Raw genomic sequence first — 22619 nt, 5'->3', positions numbered from 1 at the left:
TCCCGATTTCGCCTTACTTACCACGTCAGATTTGGTTCCCTCTTCTTCTGGAGTTGTCCTCCGAGGAACCGTGGAAATTGGAGTGTTTTCCAACCCTCATCACCCAGAACAAGAGGTCGTTTGTGCATCCCAACCTCCAGTCTCTGGCTCTCACGGCCTGGATGTTGAGAGCTTAGAATTTGCTTCCTTGGGGTCTTTCAGAGGGTGTCTCCCGTGTCTTGCTTGCTTCCAGGAACGATTCCATGAAGAGGTGTTACTCTTTCAAATGGAGGAGGTTTGCCGTTTGGTGTGACAGCAAGGCCCTAGATCCTCTTTCTTGTCCTACACATACCCTGTTTGAATACCTTTTACACTTGTTAGAGTCTGGTCTGAAGACCAACTCTTTAAGAGTTAACGTTAGTGCGATTAGTGCTTATCATCGTCGTATAGAGGGTAAGCCTATCTCTGGACAGCCTTTAGTTCGCTTCATGATAGGTTTGCTTTTGTCAAAGCCCCACGTCAAACCTCCACCGGTGTCTTGGGATCTCAGCGTCATTCTCACCCAGCTGATGAAAGCTCGTTTTGAGCCACTGAGTTCCTGCCATCTGAAGTACTTGACCTGGAAGGCTGTTTTCTTGGTGGCTGCTACTTCAGCTCGTAGGGTCAGTGAGCTTCAGGCCTTGGTAGTGCATGCACCTTATATCAAGTTTCATTACAACAGAATAGTCCTCCGCATGCACCCTAAGTTCTTTCCGAAGGTGGTGTCTGAGTTCCACCTGAACCAGTCAATTGTCTTGCCGACATTCTTTCCCTGTCCTCATACCCGCCCTGGCGAAAGGCGTTTGCATACCTTGGACTGCAAGAGAGCATTGGCCTTTTACGTGGAGCGGACAAAGCCCTTCAGACAGTCCACCCAGTTGTTTGTTTCTTTCGATCCCAACAGTAGGGGAGTCGCCATCGGAAAACGCACAATCACCAATTGGCTAGCAGATTGCATTTCCTTCACTTATGCCCAAGCTGGGCTGTCTCTAGAGGGCTCACTTAAAGTCAGCCTCTATTGAAGAGATTTGCAAGGCTGCAACGTGGTCATCAGTCCACACATTCACATCTCACTACTGCCTTCAGCAGGATACCCGACGCGACAGTCAGTTTGGGTAGTCAGTGCTGCAGAATCTGTTTGGGGTTTAGAATCCAACTCCACCCCACTAAACCCATTTTTGTTCTGTTCCAGGCTGCACTCTCAGTTAGTTCTTTATATTTTCATGTCAATCTATGTTATGTCCTCTCCGCTTTGAGGCCCAATTGATCAATGTTCATTGTTTTGAGTGAGCCTGGTTGCTAGGGATAACCCACATGTGAGAACAAGCAGCCTGCTTGTCCTCGGAGAAAACGAAGATACTTACCTGTAACAGGTATTCTCCGAGAACAGCAGGCTGATTGTTCTCACAAACCCGCCCTCCTCCCCTTTGGAGTTGTTACTAGTTTGTTCTATGCTTTTTGATTTAACTAAGGGGCACCTCGTGCGATGGGCGTGAAGTTGTCTGCGCATGCGCGGTGCGTGTGATTCACACACCAGAAGACTCTAGGCAAGAAAACTTTTTATTTTTGCTTCAAAATTTGTTCCGTTTCCTGGGCCGATGTGGACGTTGACCCACACGTGAGAACAATCAGCCTGCTGTCCTCGGAGAATACCTGCTACAGGTAAGTATCTTCGCTTTATTTCATCAAGTGCTAAAACGTCTTTTATACTTAGCTAGCAAAGAGATTTTTTTTCTGTTTTAGAAGAAATGTGATTAAGAGAGCTCTTCTGTGCTTGAAACCTTTATAGTCATCCTGAATTAGCTGAGGAAGGATGGCAGTGTTATAGAAAATTATTTTTGAGGTCATCACAGTAGTAATAGTGCAGTTAGGGGCCCTTTTACTAAAGCTTAGCATGCAGTAGCAGAATTAGCATGCACTACATGCTAAGAAGCCCATAGGTATAACATGGGCTTTTTAGCATTCAACACACACAAATTCTGTTCGCACGTGGTAAGCTTTAGTGGAAGGGCCCCTTAGTAAGTTGAATTTAGTTTGTAGGGATAAAGTAGGAAAAGTATGCGCACCATTGATGTTATGACTCATGCACACTTGGAATAGATAGATAAATGTCTATTTCACTCAGTGATAAATACTCCCTAGCTTGTATTACTTGAAATAATCTTGAACTTCAGAACAATAAAATAATTCAGTACAGTCCATGCTTAACTTGTAGTGATTATACTTATCTATTCCCAATAAAGATGTCTTTCTTCCTCCCCTCTCTGATTGGAAGCCTCTTACTACGACGAAGTGTGAGATCTCTTTGCCCTCTCTTGGCTGAGGTCTTTCCCTTAATGGCACGTCCTTCTGTTCCCTTTGCTGGAGGGTGGTGATCTCCTTCAATTGTCTGGTATGAAGGAAATCCCTTATCTATATAGTGTTTTTGTGTCTATAGGCACAGTCTTGTAATTTGCCTGGTGAAATTAGATGCAGCCTTGCTGGCATTTCATGATTGATCTAGACCTTAAAGACAGTGGCCTGACCCTATCATGGGCTTAGGATTTGCTGCTGTTGTGCAGGGCTTGTACATGTATGTGAAGAATGCATTTTATCATGCATCTCCTCCTGGCACATATTAGTTGTTTACTTGATGTCTGGAACATTTCTGTTAGTTAATATTTTCTTCTAAGGCAGGGATTTCGAAGCACAGTCTTCGAGGTTGGATTTTCAGGATTTCCCCAGTGAATATTCATGAGATCAATTTGCATGCACTGCCTCCATTGTATGCAATTAGATCTCTTGCATATTCATTGTAGAAATCCTGAAAACTTGACCTGGCGATGACTGAGGTTAGATCTAAGGCCTAGTTCACAGACTTTATCTCAGTCTCTCTTATTCCTAATGTTCTACCACCTATTGTCCACCCAAGAGAATAAATAGAGACCAGGAGTATGTATTTCAGAGACCTTGTTGTGATTGGATTGGTTTATCTTTGAGCGGAGTATCCTACCACCATGGCTTCTGTTTGAGTTAATAGGCTGTTGAAGTTGACATATTTTGTGTTTTTCAAAGTGTCATATTTTTAGTCATTTTTGTTTCCCTTAATTTTAGAGACACAGACTTTTGTAGACAAACTTTTTGATGCTGTGAATACAAAGAGCTACTTACCTCAGCCAGAGCTGCCACCATCAGGAAGTTTAAAGGTAGACTTCCTTCAACAACAAGAGAAAGAAATAAAAAAGGAAGAGGTATGAATTTGACTAATCTTTGATTAAAATATCAATACCACTTCTAGTTTTTTCAGTAAGTATTAGCAAGTAGCTAATGATTTGCAGGATCTTGAAAATCAGAGGACTAATGTCCCATCCTGAAGCTATAAAATACTAAATGGTTTCAATTGGTGATTTTCAACCATGTAGTAGGATATAGAACTAGAAGGGCTAAATAAATTAGAGAACTGTACTATCTGCCTTGCTCTTTTAAATTAGACATAATTTCAGTGTCTCTTTAAAGAGTAGTTTTATATGTACTATTTTCCTGCTAATTCCAAATGTTGTAATTTCACTCTTGTTGAAGGTAACTAAGGAGGAGGAACGTGAAAAAAAGTTTTCCAGAAGATTGAATCACAGTCCTCCACAGTCTAGCTCTCGGTACAGAGAAAACAGGTAATGTAGAAGTAGTCAAGTTAGATTCCACTTAATTTATATAAAAATAGTGATGTATTTTTTTATAAAGCTGTGTGACTTCTGGAATTGTGGAAATTTTAGTGCTGGGAATCTTCACAATTTTACATGGGCATCCATGGCTGTTCTCTTCAATCCAATGGAATGTTGTAAGGAAATCATATATAAGGGATCAAAAATGCCTGATTTATCCATCTGGGGGCAAAACAACTCTGAAAATAATGGATTGTAATCAAATTTGATGTTTGGGAAAATGGGAAAATATTCATCAAGTTTGAAAATGGGCCAGATTGGATTGGGGTTTCCAGAGAAATTTAATTACCCTCAAAAGTGATCCTATGCATTTTTATGGGAGAGGCAATTCCAGCATAGAAACATTGATACATTGAAAAGTAGGGGTTAGGAAGCAGCTCCTCTCTCCTCTTCTGGTCAGAAATAAACACAGAGCCAGCACAGATGCACATATACACATGCATGTGCAGAACAGTGGAAAATAATTAGGCATGCTTTGCATGCTTCTCTCCTCATTGCTGCCACACCCCTAGCAGGTCACACACACGCGTTGGAAATAATTCATATTCCATATTCTCACCCCTTCCCTACTCTGTTCCTATCCAGCTGGCTTTTAATAATTTAAATGTGTATTCCATATTCTCTGCTCTTTCAGCCTTGCTGTGTCATTTGTCTGGAACAGATTTCCTGAATCTGTCTGTAGTGCTTCCTATCTGACCATATTCAAATCCAGACCAAAAACTTACCCTTTTGAGGTTGCTTTTACATCTTATCTACTTCTCTATAATATATTTTCTTAGAATGTCTAGTAGCGCTATAGAAATGATTAGTTGTAGTAGTAGTAGAATCTCTTGATTGTTCATGTGTGGTTGTCTTGACTAAACCGTAAGCTCTGTGGTACGGATTGTGTGTCTTAAATATATCTGTCTAATTCTGGGTATGACAGCAGTTTAGAAATAAATAGCAGTAAATTTTAATCTGAACCATGTAGCTTTCTTAATGGTTGTAGTATATGGTGATACCTAATAACTGAACCGTGCAGTTTGCTATTGGTTGCTATGTGTACTGCTTCCTATTTATTTATTTATTTAGAGCACTTATACCCCACCTTTTCCCACAGAATGCAGGCTCAAGGTGGCTTACAAAAGACTGGAAAGGCTAACGCCAAACCAGAAAAAAATACACTATAATAGTTAACTTGTGCTTAAACTCTAAAATTCAACATTTGAAATCTGTTAATATGTCTAACAATATATGTCACTGTTATCACACGATTTTATTTTATTATTCTTTCTAAACTAGTGGAATATTTGGAAAAGGTTTAATGATTGTAAGAGTTATTATATAGTAGTGTCAGATGGTGACTTGAAATTGAGGTAAACTTTCTAAGTTTGAATGTTAATCTGGCCGAGGTGTTTTGGATCAACTGAAGCTTCTTAACAAGCTTCAAAGCTAACCCCAAATACAAGATGCACTTTTTTACAATTAAATGTCATCTGTCAATTGGCTGCCCAGTCTTCCAGTCTCGTAAGGTCCTCTTGCAATTTTTCACAATCCTCTTGTGATTTAACATCTTTGAATAACTTTGTGTTGTCAGCAGATTTGATCACCTCGCTCATTAGTCCTGTTTCCAGATCATCCTATATAATAAAAAGCACCTCCAACATTCTGAAGCTGACTCTGTGGCACTGTGGCAGTGTAGGGTTCGTAAGTCTGTAGTTCAGCGTTTCATTGGCTCTCATTGTCCCCGCCTTCACGTCGAGGAAATGGAACGCTGCATAGTTGCCAAGCAAACAAACGTGACATCACAGGAACGAAGAACCAATCAGACAGAACGGAACTTGGAGGAGGGAAGTGGAGTGGATTGAATCTCTAACAAGGAAAACTTTTACCACATTGTAACACAGTTTACACAAAAAATATCTAATATAATAAAACGCACCGTGAACGTTCTAATGAGGACAACGTTCTGAAGCCATCTGACGTCACTCCCTGGTTCGTGGGGTTCGTGGGGTTCGTGGAGTTCGTGGCGTTCGTGGTGTGAAGCCATCCAGCCGTCTCTGCCCCGCCCTCGCGCCTAAACAAACAAATACGGAAGCGAAGCGTCAGGGAAGGAGGCGGCGCTCCCGACGTCTAGCCTTCCCTTCGCTGTGTTCCGCCTTCAAAACAAGGCGGAACACAGCGAAGGTGAAGGCGGAACACAGCGAAGGGAAAGCTAGACGTCGGGAGCGCCGCCTCCTTCCCTGACGCTTCGCTGCACGAACCGCCACGGAGGTAAAGTTAAAAAGAATAAAAAAAAAAAAAAAGGGATGCATGGATGCGAAGGGGGGGCATGGATGCGAAGGGGGGGGGGGAGAAGAGGGTGGGCCAGGCTGGGACATGGGAGAGAGAGTAGCATGGATGCGAGGGGGGGGTCATGGAAGGGCGAGAGGGGACTTGCTGGAAAAGGATGAATGGAGGCGGCAGGGGACAGAGGAGCATGGATGGGTATGGATTAGGAGGGCAGGGCACAGGGAGAGAGGGGAATTACTGGAAATGGATGAATGGAGGGGGCAGGGGACAGAGGAGCATGGATGGGCATGGATTGGGAGGGCAGGACTCAGGGAGAGAGGGAAATTGCTGGATAGGGAAAAATGGAGGGGCCAGGTGACAGATGAGCATGGATGGGCATGGATTGGAAGGGCAGGACTCAGGGAGAGGGGAATTGCTGGATAGGGATGAATGGAGGGGACAGATGGGCATGGATGGATATGGATTGCAGAGCAGGCCTCAGGCAGAGAGGGGAAATGCTGGATAGGGAAAAATGGAGGGGCCAGGTGACAGAGGAGCATGGATGGGCATGGATTGGAAGGGCAGGACTCAGGGAGAGGGGAATTGCTGGATAGGGATGAATGGAGGGGACAGATGGGCATGGATGGATATGGATTGCAGAGCAGGCCTCAGGCAGAGAGGGAAAATGCTGGATAGGGAAAAATGGAGGGGCCAGGTGACAGATGAGCATGGATGGGCATGGATTGGAAGAGCAGGACTCAGGGAGAGGGGAATTGCTGGATAGGGATGAATGGAGGGGACAGATGGGCATGGATGGATATGGATTGCAGAGCAGGCCTCAGGCAGAGAGGGGAAATGCTGGATAGGGAAAAATGGAGGGGCCAGGTGACAGAGGAGCATGGATGGGCATGGATTGGAATGGCAGGACTCAGGGAGAGGGGGAATTGCTGCATAGGGATGAATGGCGGGGACAGATGGGCATGGATGGATATGGATTGCAGAGCAGGCCTCAGGCAGAGAGGGAAAATGCTGGATAGGGAAAAATGGAGGGGCCAGGTGACAGATGAGCATGGATGGGCATGGATTGGAAGGGCAGGACTCAGGGAGAGGGGAATTGCTGGATAGGGATGAATGGAGGGGACAGATGGGCATGGATGGATATGGATTGCAGAGCAGGCCTCAGGCAGAGAGGGAAAATGCTGGATAGGGAAAAATGGAGGGGCCAGGTGACAGATGAGCATGGATGGGCATGGATTGGAAGGGCAGGACTCAGGGAGAGGGGAATTGCTGGATAGGGATGAATGGAGGGGACAGATGGGCATGGATGGATATGGATTGCAGAGCAGGCCTCAGGCAGAGAGGGGAAATGCTGGATAGGGAAAAATGGAGGGGCCAGGTGACAGAGGAGCATGGATGGGCATGGATTGGAATGGCAGGACTCAGGGAGAGGGGGAATTGCTGCATAGGGATGAATGGCGGGGACAGATGGGCATGGATGGATATGGATTGCAGGGCAGGCCTCAGGCAGAGAGGGGAAATACTGGATAGGGATGAATGGAGGGGGCAGGTGACAGACAAACATGGATGGCCATGGATTGGGAGGGCAGGGCTCAGGGACAGAGGGGAATTGCTGGAAAAGGATGAATGGAGGGGGCAGGGGACAGATGGCCATGGATTGGGAGGGCACGGCTCACACTGTCTCTCTCATATACAATGTCTTTCTGATTCTCACTCTCACACACTCTGTCTCACACAGTATCACATTCACTCTCTATGTGCCACACAGTCACTCACACACTCGCTTGGTGTCATACACTCACTCTCACAGAGAATCTGTGTCTCACACACACTCTGTCTCTTGCCCACACACACACACTCTCTCTCACACTGTGTCTCACATACACACTTGCACACACTCTCATTCTCACACACACTCTCTCACAAACACACTCACACCCAGAGTCACTCTCTCTCTCACACACTCACACTTTCACTCTGACTCTCAAACACTCACTCTCACATACACTCTCCCAAACATACACACTCCAAGGAAAACCTTGCTAGCGCCCGTTTCATTTGTGTCAGAAACGGGCCTTTTTTACTAGTTGTATATAAAGAAATCTTACACATGTAAACAACAATTTTATTCAGAATACAACCGTTGAAACATTAATGGCAGGAACTCATTACATTCCTAGCGCCCGTTTCATTGCATTAAGAAACGGGCCTTTTTTACTAGTTTGTAAATATTTCAAAAAGCAGCAGTCCCAGCACAGATCTCTGGGGACTCCACTATTTACTATTCTCCATTGGGAATATTGACAATTTAACTCTCTTTTTCTATCTTTTAGCAAGTTCATACTCCACAATAGGAGACTACCTCCTATCCCATTGACTCAGGAGTCAATCATGGGGTACTTTGTCAGATGCCTTCTGAAAATCCAGATATACAGTGTCAACCAGCTCACCTTTATCCGCGTGTTGATTCACTCTTTCAAAGAAATGCAGAAGATTGGTGAGGCAAGATTTCCCTTGGCTAAATCCATGTTGGTTTTGTCCCATTTACTCTTTTGGGATCTTGCCAGGTACTGGACCTTCATTCATTTCCAATATAGCAATGCTTATATATTTATGCATACTTATGTACATGATCTCAGTCCTGCTGCACTGGTTTGAGCAGGAGCAGTATTTCAAAGTGCATAATTTAAATCTGATCTGTAAGTGCAGATGTCCATAATCATAGTGCCATTCTGATGCCCAAAAGGTTATCTTTTCAAAAGTTCCATCATGATGCTGGTGCAGAGAAAGTCTCTGCATCCTCTTCAGGTCCTCGATGACTAAATACAGAAATTAAAGTTGTGGCATACAGTATAGCGCGGAGGGTCTTGAATGAACTTGACAGGTTGAAGTTAGGACCCAAAGTGGTGAACTGGATTAGAAACTGGTTGACGCACAGACGCCAGAGGGTTGTGGTTAATAGAATTAACTCGGCGGAAGGAAAGGTGAGTAGTGGAGTTCTTCAAGAATTGGTAATGGGGCTGATTTTCTTCAATATATTTGTGAAATACATTGTTGAACAGTTAGATGGTAAGGTTTGCCTTTTTGCAGATGATGCCAATATTTGTAACAAAGTGGATACCCTGGAGGGAGTGGAGGAGTGGCCTAGTGGTTAGGGTGGTGGACTTTGGTCCTGAGGAACTGAGTTCGATTCCCGGCACAGGCAGCTCCTTGTGACTCTGGGCAAGTCACTTAACCCTCTATTGCCCCATGTAAGCCGCATTGAGCCTGCCATGAGTGGGAAAGCGCGGGGTACAAATGTAACAAAAAAAAACAAAACATGAAAAAGGATCTGCAAAAGTTAGAAGAACGATCTAATGTTTGGCAGCTAAAAGGTAATAGGAAGAAGTGCACTGCAGAGTGATGCTCTTAGGGAGTAGAAATCCAAGGAAGTCATTTGTGCTAGAAGGTAAGAAGCTGATATGCACAGACAGGGAGAGGGATCTTGGGGATGATAGTGTTGTAGGATCTGAAGGCAACAAAACAGTGTGACAAAGCGGTGGCCATATCCAGAAGCATACTAGGCTGTATAGAGAGGTATAGCCTGCAGAAGAAAGGTGGTGTTGATTCTCCTGTATAGGTTATTGGTGAGGCCCCACTGGGAGAATTGTGTTCAGTTTTGGAGGTTGTATCTTGCTAAGGATGTAAAAAGACTTGAAGCTTCCAGAGGAAGTCAACAAAAATGTTTTGGCGCTTGCGCCAAAAGGTGTACGAGAAGTGACTGGAAGTCCTAAATATTGTTACTCTAGAGGAGAGGAGGGACAAGGGTCATATAAAACGGATGCTTAAATACTTAAAAGTTATTAATACCGAAACAAATCTTTTTCAGAGAAGGGAAAATGGTAAAACTAGAGGACATGAATTGAGGTTGCTGAATTGTAGACTTAGGAGGAATGTCAGGAAATTCTTTTTCACGGAGAGGGTGGTTGATGCCTGGAATGCCCTCCCAAGGGAAGTGGTGGAGACAAAAACAGTGACAGAATTCTAAAAGACATGGAATAAACACAGTAGATCTCTATTAGAAAATGAATGGTACAAAAAAACCCCCCAAAACTTAAATGGCTGCATGTATATTGACATGTCGAGTGGTGCGGAGATGGCTACTCCGGTTGTGAAGACCTAAGGCTAGTGCTGGGCAGACTTGTATAGTCTGTGTCCTGTATATGGCAATCTGGTTTAGCAGCTCAATGCTATTTAACATTGCTTTTGACTCATAACCACTTGTAACCACTCGCCTCCACCTACCCTCCTCTCCTTCTTCCTGTACACATTAACTGATTTGATTTGCTTACTTTTTTTTTTGTCTATTAGATTGTAAGCTCTTTGAGCAGGGACTGTCTTTCTTCTATGTTTGTGCAGCGCTGCGTACGCCTTGTAGTGCTATAGAAATGCTAAATAGTAGTAGTAGTAGTAGTAATGCTACACTAATGCCTAGGGGAATTCATTTATCTCAATTCCAGGGCATTGCAGTTGACTCACAGGGGAGCCATGGTATATTTTAAGTCCTGTCCCATCTCCTTCCTGCTGCCATCTCCCAGTCACTTCTGCTTTTCCAGACTAGCAGTGCCAAAACAACATACAACCAGTGCAGTGCTGCACTGTCCAAATCTATGGCTGCTGGTCCTGCCCCTTCTGACATCACGTTTTGTTCTGTGGCAGAGCCGGCAGATGCGGGTTTGTACAGTGCGGACTCGCGATGGCTGTATTTTGTTTTGCCTTTGCTGCTGCTAATGTGGGGAAACAGCAGTGACTGTGGTATTGTCAGAGGAGAGAAAGGGCAGATGCTGGATGGAAGTGGGGAGGAGAGAGGGCTGATGCTGGTTGGAAGGGAGGAAGGGAGAGAGACCAAATGCTGGATGGAAGAGGAGAGAGGGGGCAGATGCTGGAAGGTAGTAGGGAGGAGAGGGGGCAGATGCTGGAAGGTAGTAGGGAGGAGAGGGGGCAGATGCTGGAAGGAAGTAGGGAGGAGAGGGGGCAGATGCTGGTAGGAAGTAGGGAGGAGCGGGGGCAGATGCTGGAAGGGAGTGAGGAGGAGAGATGGTGCAGATGCTTGATGGAAGGGGAAAAGAAAGAGGGCAGATGCTGGAATGGTAGGGGGAAAAAAAGAGGACAGATGCTGCATGGAAGGGGGAAAGGAGGAAGGGGTTTGATATCACCTTTCTGTATTTTAATCTAAATGGTTTGCATATCTTTTTCTGTCCCTAGTGGGTCAGAAACTATTTTTTTTTGTACCTGGCGCAATGGAGTGTTAAGTGAAGAGGGCGGGCCATGAATGGAAGGGGAGAGAGAAAAAGGGCAGATTTTGGGCGGAAACATGCCGCTGAGTTTCTTGCTGCTCAGCAAAGGTAGAACTTCATGAGTCTGATGGCTTGGGGGGGGGGGGGGGGGGGAATGGGTGAAATCCTGAGAGGAAATGTGTGGCCTAGGGGGCACTGTGAAAAATTACTTAGATACTAAGCGCACTATGAACTGCAAATGTTTGGGAGCCACTGCCATATGGTCTGCATTTGGCTTTATTTTCTGTGTTTTTAGTTATTTTGAGTACAAGTGTAGATTGCTTCTTTATAGTTAATGTTCCATTTTTTGAAAATCAACTGTCACATATTTTTAGGGTGGTTGAATTGGTAGTGCGGAAAGATTAAAAAAAAAAATTATGTAGGGGACTGTTCAGTACTCCACCAGTGAAATACCCCAGGCTTCTAGTCTACATAAGAAAGATCTTTCAAGGAACCATTATCTCTGCAAGAATTGCTTCCCATCAAATATACATGGCATAGTGTATGCACACCTTGCTTCGGAGAAGTTCAGGGAATATTGAGCAACCTTCTTATGTTTCAAAGTTCAATTCTATCTTATCCTGAAGCTGATGAGCTTTGTGCTCCCCTCATTTGGTCAGCTTATTATATCTTAGACATTGTTTCTTGAACTTCTGTCAGCCATTGCAGTTGGAAGACTTGCCTCGTTATGGGTTTCAGAACTTAGGGACGATGTCCATACTAAATTGGATGATGTCCTGTAGATAAAAGCTTTGGTGAAAAAGTTTTAAGAAATGGGTAATCCCATGAAAGATTACTCTTTAGCATCTCTCTGCTCATCTCCAAATGTTTATGTTCTGTAGATATATAAAAACAAATTAGAAGTTTTTCTTTACCAAAAAGAAGCTTCCTGTCTTTTGTAAGGAAAGCTCAACACTCGATAGCAGTTTTATTTTAGGCCCTATCAGAAAGAGAGAATACATCCGTAATAGGCAGCTCAGGCTCAATCCAGACAACCCTCTTCTTTTTGACTAGTACATATATGCAGTAAAAGTTGCTTCTCTAGTGCACATCCTACCTTACCTATGGGGCAGTTGGTGCAGCTGTTTCAAGGGATGTATCAAAATATCATGTTCTTGAGTGCTTAGCATTTTAGCGAAAATACTTCTCAGATGATCTCACCTGTAGCATTCCCCATGCTCTTTTTTTTTTCTTGTTGGTCTTTTTCTCCAATCCAGTGCAGTAGAGCGTTCACCATTTCAAGAGAAAAACTCTGGGCTTCAGGCTTCTGTTCAGTTATTTCCTCATCCCAAAAAAGTTGAGAGGACTGCATCCAATCCTGGACTTCAGGGATCTCAAACTTGCTCTACTAAAGAGGGACTAGCTGTGTTCCCTGGTTCTAAAGGATGATTATAGTCAAATACCTGGTTATCCCAACTGGAGGAAGTACTTTAGCTTCGTCCTGCAATCCAACAATTATGAATACAAGGTCTACCTTTTCAGATTTTTTTTTACGGATCCCAGGGTGTTGAGTGGGGGTGGGGGCGGCAGTTGTAAAACTGGGCACCTCCTTTTAGGTGCTCCAATTCTGTTTGTTGAGAGCCTATGTTATAATGACATCTGGGAGCCTGGATTCTGATACAGAATACTGTCATAACCCAACATCAGCATGCCTACATGGTGTGGCTGGGTGAATGCAGGAGGGCCGTGTCAAACTGACAGTAATTTGTATGTTGTGCATGTAACTGGCAGCCTCACCCATTTATTTATTTTATTTATCAAATTTATATCCTGCCTATCCAAGACATCTAAGCAGTTTACAATTTACACTTTTAAAAGTTAAAAAATAAACAAAATACCCTCGAGACTAAAACATGTAACACAATAAAAACAAAACATAAATATACAGCAAATCTAAAAGGAAATAAAAAATCAGCTTGCTTCACTTATGTAAATGCCCCCTTGCATTTATGTGCTATGCTACTTATATGTGCTATTATAGAATAGCGCTTAGTCTCCCATAAAAATGCTAGTATTCTCTACATTTACACTCTCAAGTTGAGCAAAAATGTGGGCACCTAGTTATAGAATTGCCCTCCAGGAGCCTTGTAGTCATAGCTTCCACTTATGCAAACAACACTTTTAAATGTATGCAAATCAATATGCCAAAAAGGAAGATTTCCTTTATAAGGGCACTTCTAGAGACAAATTTAAATCTTTTTTTCTTCCTCAAGATCATGACTCCTTATCCAGTTTGTTCAAGAAGATTGGTGTTCCACTTAGATCATATGCAGAACCTGTTTGAAAATCTTAGGCTATATGATTATACTGGGCATGTAGTCCCTCATTCTCATCTGAAAATGAGAAGTCCTCAGTAGGACCTCAAATTTTAACGGAATTGGACTACCCAACCTTTATTTTGAATGATATATTCATCAGCTTGCCTTGAAGTCATGCTTTAGTAGTGGACTACTGAAACTAACCTATTCAAGAGATTTCCCTTTGCGTCTCAGGCGTTTCATTGTGTCAATACCACAGATGCTTCTAGCATCATATGAGGAGTCTATTTGAGCTTTCAGCATATGGAAGGCCATATCAATCATCTGGAGATAAGACCAGTATTTTACTCTGCAGGTACGCGCACCATCTTCTTGGTTGGTCAGTACTGATTCAGATGGACAATCAAGTGACAATGTGTTATGTCAAAAAGCATGGAAGAACATGCACAGGAGACCTCTAGGAGAAGGAAGGGGGAGGGGGGAAGGGAGGGGGGTGATGATAAGATGTAAAAGGTGTTATTGATATATTCTATATGCATACTGTATTTGCATTTAAAATAAAGTTTATAAAAAAAAAAAGCATGGAAGAGTGGGATCCCTTTGACTAACTTGCTATCTTCAAAGTGGGCAGAATTGGGGAGGAGCTGTGAGTTACGTTGTTGGTAGCAGTATTCAGTGCTGACACCCACATAGCTAACGGAGCATGGAGGACCATATAAATAGCAGTCCTAACACTGCCCAGTTAGCTGTGTGGGTGTCAGCACTGAATATTGGCCTATGAGGTAATGCCTTGAAGCAGCATTTTCCACCCAGTCCACACCCCGAAGATCGATAGGTCTCCTTCCTCTCTACCACTCCAAAGAGCAACATTGCCCTACCCCCCCCCCCCCCCCCAAAAAAAAAAAAAAAAAAGAATAACAGGCCCCTTCCCAAGTCCCCTAGGTCTACCTTAACTTTTCCTGGTGGCCCATAACCCATTTATGTGGGTCCCAGCTGAATATAAGCAGGACCCACATAAGGATATTTCTAGCAGCAGTCTCTTGGTACTGCACTAGAGCATCGGTCTCCAAGGTTCTGGAGTGCATTGGATAGGAGGGATGCATTGACATTGAAGGATCTTCAACCTGCTTGACATCGAGCTTCAGTAGAGACCATTGGGATTGGGCGTCCGACATACCTACCTCCTGTTCTGAAGAACAGGAAGAATTCATCCTTGTCCTGGGCGCTGAGGGATGCCAGTGTGGTGCATTAGGCAAAGGCCAAGAAGTATCGACATTGCTCACCTTTGACGCACGGTACCAAGATCACTGTTGTCTTCGAAACACCTTGACTTGAGGGTAACTCGCTCTCTCCCTCTTGGACATCAGATGGGGGTGTGCCAGACACTGAGGAGCTGAGACCCAGCCCCTGATACACCCCAGGTTTCTCTCTCTAAAGGATGTGACCAAACTGACTGGGCCCTTCTTTGTTGATGGTTGCCCTTGAGGAGTGGCTCATGAGCAAGTTCCAGGAGCAGATTAAACATTTATTTCCCTGGCGGGAGGCTGTGGCATCAGGAACAAGTATAAGTATCATGCCATATGTAATGAGTTTACCTTGGGCAGACTGGATGGGCCATACAGGTCTTTATTTGCTGTCATCTACCATGTTATATGTATGTTCTGAGAATGGAGATGGTCCAACCCATCCTGAAACCCACACCCTCCTATTGACACCAAGGCTTCAAAAGATGTAGTTGGTGCTCTTTACACTGGTATTTATATCTAGTTCCCCTGATGCCCCAGAGGTTTTTGGTGCCTCAGTCAAGGCAGGCAGAGTTTCCATACTCTATTCCCCATAGTTTTAAAACTTGAACTTTCTGACACAGCATTAACAGATAGCTTGTAGAAGGCACAGCAGGGTCTAGTTGTCTTCATTACCACCCCCCTCCCCAGCTCCCATCCACCCCTAGCACAACTCTTCATTTATTGTCATTATTCTAATTAGGATAACAAGAGTATTTTCATTAGTTTTAATTTCATTTAATTAGTTTTTGGGAAGCATACACTAAATAAATTATACATTATACCATATAATCTTTAGGCTCTTTATATTCATATAATATCCCTATACCTTAAGAAGTTGTAATTAAACAACTCTATAATACTAAGATGCAGACAGCAGTCCAGCAGCAAGAGGGGTGCTATCCGGTCTTTTGCACTGTCACATGTATGATTATCTCCCAGTTGGTGAGAGGTCATATGTGTGTGCTCAATGCAGAGTTCCTAGTTCTCAGAGAGCAAGTCCATTCTCTTGAGGCTAGAATATCACACTTGGAGGAGCTGAGGGAGACAGAAAGGTACATAGAGGAGGTCTGCACAACATTGTAGAGAAGTCCAACTTCCAGTCAGGCAGCCCCTGTGCTGCCTTGGAGGATGGAGGCCTCCTAAAAAGAGAGCATCACCCTGGTGAAGAAATCCTGTAGCCAGGTCCAGCCCACCAGGAGATGAAATATCCTCTCACACAGAGGATGTGTCTCCAGGAGCTTCTACCCAGGAGGAAAGGGTTAGGATGGCTGTTGTAGTTGGTGATTCGATTATTAGGAATGTAGATAGCTGGATGGCTGATGGACGTGAGGATCGCCTGGCCAGTTGCCTGCCTGGTATGTAGGTGGCGGACCTCACACGTCACTTAGGATTTTAGATAGTGCTATGGAAGAGCCAGCTGTCTTGGTACCCTTCCTATCTTCAACCCCTAATGTGCCTGAATCTTAACTACCCTAATCCAACCTAACATCTAATTGTATTTGTTCCTCTACCGGACTTGGCGAATGCCTTTACGGTACTATGTAAGCCACATTGAGCTGCAAATAGGTGGGAAAATGTGGGATACAAATGTAATAAATATAAGAAAATATGGGAGTGAGGTTCTGGAAGCCAAATTTAAATTTGAAGTTTCTAGGTAGAAAGCTGAAATCCAGGTCCTCCAGGGTAGCATTGTCAGAAATTCTCCCCTTTCCACGTGCAGGGCCGTAGAGACAGGCAAAGCTCCCGAGGTCTCAATGTGGATGCGTGGATGAGGCGATGGTGCAGGGAGGAGGTTTTTAGATTTGTTAGGAACTGGACAACATTCTGGGGAAGGGGGAGTATATTCCAGAAGGGTGGGCTGCACCTTAACCAGGGTGGGACCAGGCTGCTGGCATCGGCATTTAAAAGAATATAGAGCAGCTTTTAAAGTAGAAACAGGAGAAGCCGACAGTTGCCCAAAAGTGCATGGTTTGGAATAAGGTATCTTTCAAAGATATCACCAAAACAGGGAAGATAGGGCATCCCGATAGCGAGGTTGCAATAGAGAGTATAGTAGACCAGGGGGCTCATTTTCAAAGCACTTAGCCTTCCAAAGTTCCATAGAAACCTATGGAACTTTGGAAGGCTAAGTGCTTTGAAAATGTGCCTCCAGGTGTCTTTAAATAAAAAGCAGACAGATTTTCAAGATTGCACTTTATCACTGTCAACTGCTGATCAAGATGTAAATAGGAAGAACAAACATACTTTGAAATGTCTATATGCAAATGCCAGAAACCTAAGAAATAAAATGGGAGCGTTAGAATATATTGCAGTAAATGAAAAATTAGATAGGCATCTCTGAGACCTGGTGGAAGGAGGATAACCAGTGGGACACTGTCACACCAGGATACAAATTATATTGCAGTGAAAGGGTTGATCAAATTGGTGGAGGGGGGTAGCATTGTATGTTAAAGAAGGCCTTGAATTGAATAGACTAAAAGTTCTGCAGGACACGAAGCACATCTTGGAATCCCTATGGATTGAAATTCCATATGAAAAGGGGAAAAGGATAGTGATAGGTTGTATTATTGTCCACTTGGCCAGAATGAAGAGATAGATGTAGAAATGTTATCCGAAATTAGGGATGCTAACAAACGGGGCAACACAATAATAATGGGTGATCTCAATTACCCCGATATTGACTGGGTAAATGTAACATCAAGGCATGCTAGGGAGGTAAATTTTCTTGATAAAATAAAGGACTGCTTTATGGAGCAGCTGGTACAGGAGCCGACAAGAGAAGGAAAATTTCTAGACCTAGTCCTTAGTGGAGCGCATGATCTGGTGTGGGAGGTAATGGTGATGGGGCTGCTTGATTACAGTGATGATAATATGATCAGATTTGATATTAGCTTTGGAGTAAGTATACACAGGAAATCCAATACATTAGCGTTTAACTTTCAAAAAGGAGATTATGATAAAATGAGGACATTGAAAAAAAATCTTAGAGGAACAGCTGCGAAGGTCAAAAATTTGCATCAGGCGTGGATGCTGTTCAAAAATACCATCTTGGAAGCCCAAGCCAAATATATTCCGTGTATTAAAAAAAGGAGGAGGAAAGACTAAATGACAGCCGGCATGTTTAAAAAGTGAGGTGAAGGAAGCTATTACAGCTAAAAGAAAATCCTTCAAAAAATGGAAGAAGGAACAGACTGAAAATAATAAGAAACTGCATAAGAAATGTCAAGTCAAATGCAAAGCGTTGATAAGGAAAGCAAAGAGGGACTTTGAAAAAAAGATTGCGTTGGAGGCAAAAACACATAGTAAAACTTTTTTTAGGTATATTAAAAGCAAGAAGCCGGCAAAAGAATTGGTTGGACTGCTAGATGACAGAGGGGTAAAAGGGGCAATCAGGGAAGGCAAAGCCATAGTGGAGAGATTAAATTAATTCTTTGCTTCAGTCTTCACCGAGGAAGATTTGGGAGAGATACCGGTGCCAGAAACGGTATTCAAAGCTGAGGTGCTGGAAAAACTGTGTGTGCTCTTTGCATCGAGCACACACATATGACCTCTCACCAACTGGGAGATAATCATACATGTGACACTCAGTGCAAAGGACTGGATAGCACCTCTCTTGCTGCTGGACTACTGTCTGCATCTTAGTATTATAGAGTTGTAATTAAAACTTCTTAAGGTACTACGGATATCAGATGAATATAATGAGCCTTATGACTGGTGTAATTTATAATTTATTTAGGGTTTGCTTTTTAGAAACTAGTTAAATGTAATTAAAACTAATGAAAATTCCCCTCTTGTCTTAATTAGAAAAATTGACTATAAATGAAGAGTTAGGGGTGGGTGGGAGTTGGGGAGGGTGAGTGGGAATGAGGACTGAACTGGGCCCTTCTGTGCCTTCTAGAGACTATCTGTTAATTCTGTGGCAGAAACTTCAAGTTTTAAAACTATGGGGAAAAGGGTAATGGAAACTGGCGTGGAGGAGTAGCCTAGTGGTTAGTGCAGCAGACTCTGATCCTGGGGAACTGGATTCGATTCCAACTGCAGCTCATTGTGACTCCGGGCAAGTCACTTAACCCTCCATTGTCTCAGGTACAAATAAGTACCTGTATATAATATGTAAACCGCTTTGAATGTAGTTGGAAAAACCACAGAAAGGCGGTATATAAGTCCCATTCGCTCCCCCCCACTAATAAAGTTTGCTTTTTTTTTTTTTTTTTTTAATTCTAACAGTGTTTATCAATATCCTACAATTCCTCTTTTAAACCCTAATCTTTAAGTTACCAAGCTCAGAATAAAATACTGTCACTTACCCACAGAGATGTCCTCTTCTCTCAGAACTTCTCAGAAAGGCTTTCTTGGGGCAGCTGTCATGTGAACTACTACTACTATTTAACATTTCTATAGTGCTGAACTGCCCCAGATAACAGCCAGCTAGCTTATTGGCTTATGAAAAATTGTCTTATACCTTTTCCTCTAGTTTTGTGACATTGTTGGGAAACTGTGGGGTACAAATGAGATAATAAATAAATAAAATATGACTACAATAATTAAAAGTCTGATGTTTTCCAGTGTTGTGTCTTTGGAGGACAAAACAACTGATTTCTTCTGACCATAAAGTGCTCTAGCTCTGTAAACTGGATTGTTATTGAAAGTTACTTTGCCTTGCTCAGGCCTTGAAGTGTCAGCAGTGTGCCTGAGGTCTGCGAACAAACCTCTGCATAGGAATTGACACTGGCCTAAACTGTTATAAGATCAGGTTCATAGTGCTACGTAGTGCCATATGTAGGGCCTGTTTTGTCCATACACATCTTTTGTAGATGCTTTTGGCTAATTGAGACTGAGTTTTAACCCTTGTTCGCATGGTTCTTGACCTGATGTTGTATGTAGACCATAGCACACAGTCTGTCCATTTTTCTTATTCTTTCCTGTTAGTAATTGTAGTTACGTTGTGTGCTCCTGATTTTTTCCTTTCTTTTTCTTTCTATTATTTTCTTTTCATTTAAGCATATTGGAAGCCACTCAGATGTTTTTCCCAATGTGGCGGGGTAACAAATTGTAAATAAATTGAAGCTTGAGCTAACGTTATATGGGCTGGAGTCATACACTGTTGTATTTGAAAATGTTTTACTATAGTGCGCTCTGGAGCAGCAAAACAAATCCCAGGGTCCCACAGAATTTTATAGTCCAACATAATTTGAGGACGGCATTGTATTGCTCATCAGTAAGCCCTAGCCTTCTGACAGTGCCGCCAAACATGATCCATAGTGCTCAATTTGCAACATAGCCTTCAACAATAAGGGGAGGAATCTGGGTGTAAGATACCAGTGATACAGCACTTCAACTGAGTTCTTCAAATTCAAATCCTTACTGGTAGTGTAGACCGCAGCCTCCATCTTCTCTCAGTCCTCAACAGTATAGTTGACCACCAGCTTTTACCTCCCACATGTGTCAGTAGTCTTTGCTGACATAAATATCTATACAAGACAGAGACCAGGCGTTTAGTGAATATATAATCTTCACAGAAATTCTGCAATTCCCACAGCACCAATTACTTAACTTGCATAAGCCTAGTGATGATGATGATGATGATGAGGCAAAGGTGTGAGTTAAAATGTTAAAATTCATCAAGTCATAAAAATCCTACAATGGAGGTTTTATTTTGTTTTCAATTTTGGCTTGAGCTTTTTTGTACTTCTGGAATAGTTTTGAATATGATCTATTAATTTTTGTATTTTGACCTCTATTAAAAAAAAATTAAATTCCTCATCCTCTAAAAGTTGCCCCAAACACTCCAAACCCTGTGACTACCAGATGCGGTAAAGACCTGGGAATAAACCTGGAGAAAATAGGATTAAATGTAATGGGAGTATGTCTGGAAATATGGACCCGAGGAGTTGTGCACATAACAATCCCATACTCTCAAAGTAACCAGAAACGCTGGAGAACACTGATCTTGCAGTAGCTTACTACGGAGAGGGAGCCAAATCAGGTAGGACAGCGGTTCAGGGTCCATCAACCAAGCCAAATCCACAACTTGATGTCTTGATTTTGAAACCACTCCACGCTATTCTGAGCGGCTCTGTGATATAGTATAAACTGGGACTCCCCAACCTTACAAGCTCTAAATAATATTAATCTACTGTGAGACCTTTTATCTTGCCAAATAAAATGAAAGATCTTATCATAAAGATCAGCTAAAAATTGCTGTGGAGGCATGATAGGCAACACCTGGAACAAATACAACATTCGCAACAAAATGTTCATTTTTACCACAGCTATTCTTGTAAACCATGAGAGAGGCAACAAAGCCCACTGAGATAAATCCTCTGGAAAGTCCTGAAGGAGGTTAGAATAGTTAATCTGATACAATGTTCCGTAAGAAGCTGTGAGATTCACCCCTAAATATTTGAGACATCCAGTTATCTACATAAAAGGAAACGAGGCTTGCAAATTGTCCACAATAGTCACATCTAAAGAAAAGTTAAAGACCTCGGACTTAGCATGTTTACTTTGAAACCAGGGACATTACTTATAAGCATATATTTCACTAGAAATGAGAGAATGAGTCATAGACAGCAAGACATCTGCAAAGGACAACCTTGAAATCCTTATGAGCCACTGGAATCCCAACAATATCTGTAACCTAGACTCTAAAGTTTTATGTGGCACTCTATCCAAAAATCCCCAGTGAAGCTCATAAAAGGCCTTTTCCGCATCTGTACTTAATAAACAAGCTAGAATGTTCTCACGCTGAACTATAAAGATAAGATTCAACATATTCCAAATATTACCTGTGGCCTGTTGATACTGAATAAAACCGACCTGGTCAGGGTGTACAAGATGGGATAAAACCGAACTCAGACATGTTGCTAAAACCTTTGCTTCTATTTTAACATCCGAATTCAAAGCAGAAATGAGAGGATAGGAAGTGCACTCTGTTTTATCTTTATTCTCCTTAGGAATAACTGATAATCAAGCCTCCATCATTGTTTTAGGCAAAGGGGCTCCCTGCAGGGCTCTGTTAAGAAGGTCTCACCATACAGCAGTTCTTTAACCTCCTGCAACATAAGATTGTCCCAGGAGCTTCAGGCTGAACATTAGTGACCCAGTGCTCTCAGGGAGAATAAATGCAGCTTCTTCATAAGTTGCGTTATCCATCCACCACAGGAAATAGCTAACCTGTGGTATTGAATTGCAGAAGGTCGATGACTCCCATGGTAGATTAAACAGAGCTAACGTGCTATATTTTTGTGCAGCTTAACTCCTCCCCCCCCTTATTTAGAAAAATATGTACCCATATATTAGGTTCATGACAACAGATACATGAAGGGTTGAAGTAGCACAGTTTTGAAAGGTATGAGCAATCATGGCAATAGAACAATAGGCTTTGACTCTGCCTATCTGCACATCTTTCCTCTACATTCCTAATTCACTCATCTGAAAAATATCTTTCAGGTGGAGCTTATAGGTTTCATTCTCGAAACAGGAAAATGTCCAAAAAAGGTACAAAGTGGCAGATGGATGTTTTTCTTGCAAAACATGTTCCAATCGCTATTTTCAAAAAACATTTTAAAGACATTTTTCTATGCAGTTTGTCCAAATCACAAGGGTTGGGGGCATGTTGGAAGCGGGATTTGGGCGTTCCCACAACTTGGATGTTTTTCTGCCATAATGGAACATAGCAAAAACATTCAGGGCTAAAGTTGGATGTTTTGGTCAGGACCTGTTTCAATAATGAGTAAGTCATAAAAAAGTGACCTAAATAACCAGATGGAGGGA

General features: G+C 42.7%; 1 protein-coding gene across 1 annotated transcript in view; it reads left to right on the top strand.

Annotated features, from left to right (window-relative positions):
* RBM26 (RNA binding motif protein 26) overlaps window positions 1-22619 on the top strand; it is a 492900-nt gene that overhangs the window by 30173 nt on the left and 440108 nt on the right. The window contains 2 exon segments of the mRNA XM_030200623.1: window positions 3112-3248; window positions 3577-3665. Coding sequence (XP_030056483.1) covers window positions 3112-3248; window positions 3577-3665 — 226 coding nt within the window.

The sequence above is a fragment of the Microcaecilia unicolor genome, chromosome 4 (genome assembly GCF_901765095.1).
Source record: "Microcaecilia unicolor chromosome 4, aMicUni1.1, whole genome shotgun sequence".
In the NCBI taxonomy this organism is placed as follows: domain Eukaryota; kingdom Metazoa; phylum Chordata; class Amphibia; order Gymnophiona; family Siphonopidae; genus Microcaecilia; species Microcaecilia unicolor.
This window is presented reverse-complemented; position numbering and strand designations above follow the sequence as displayed.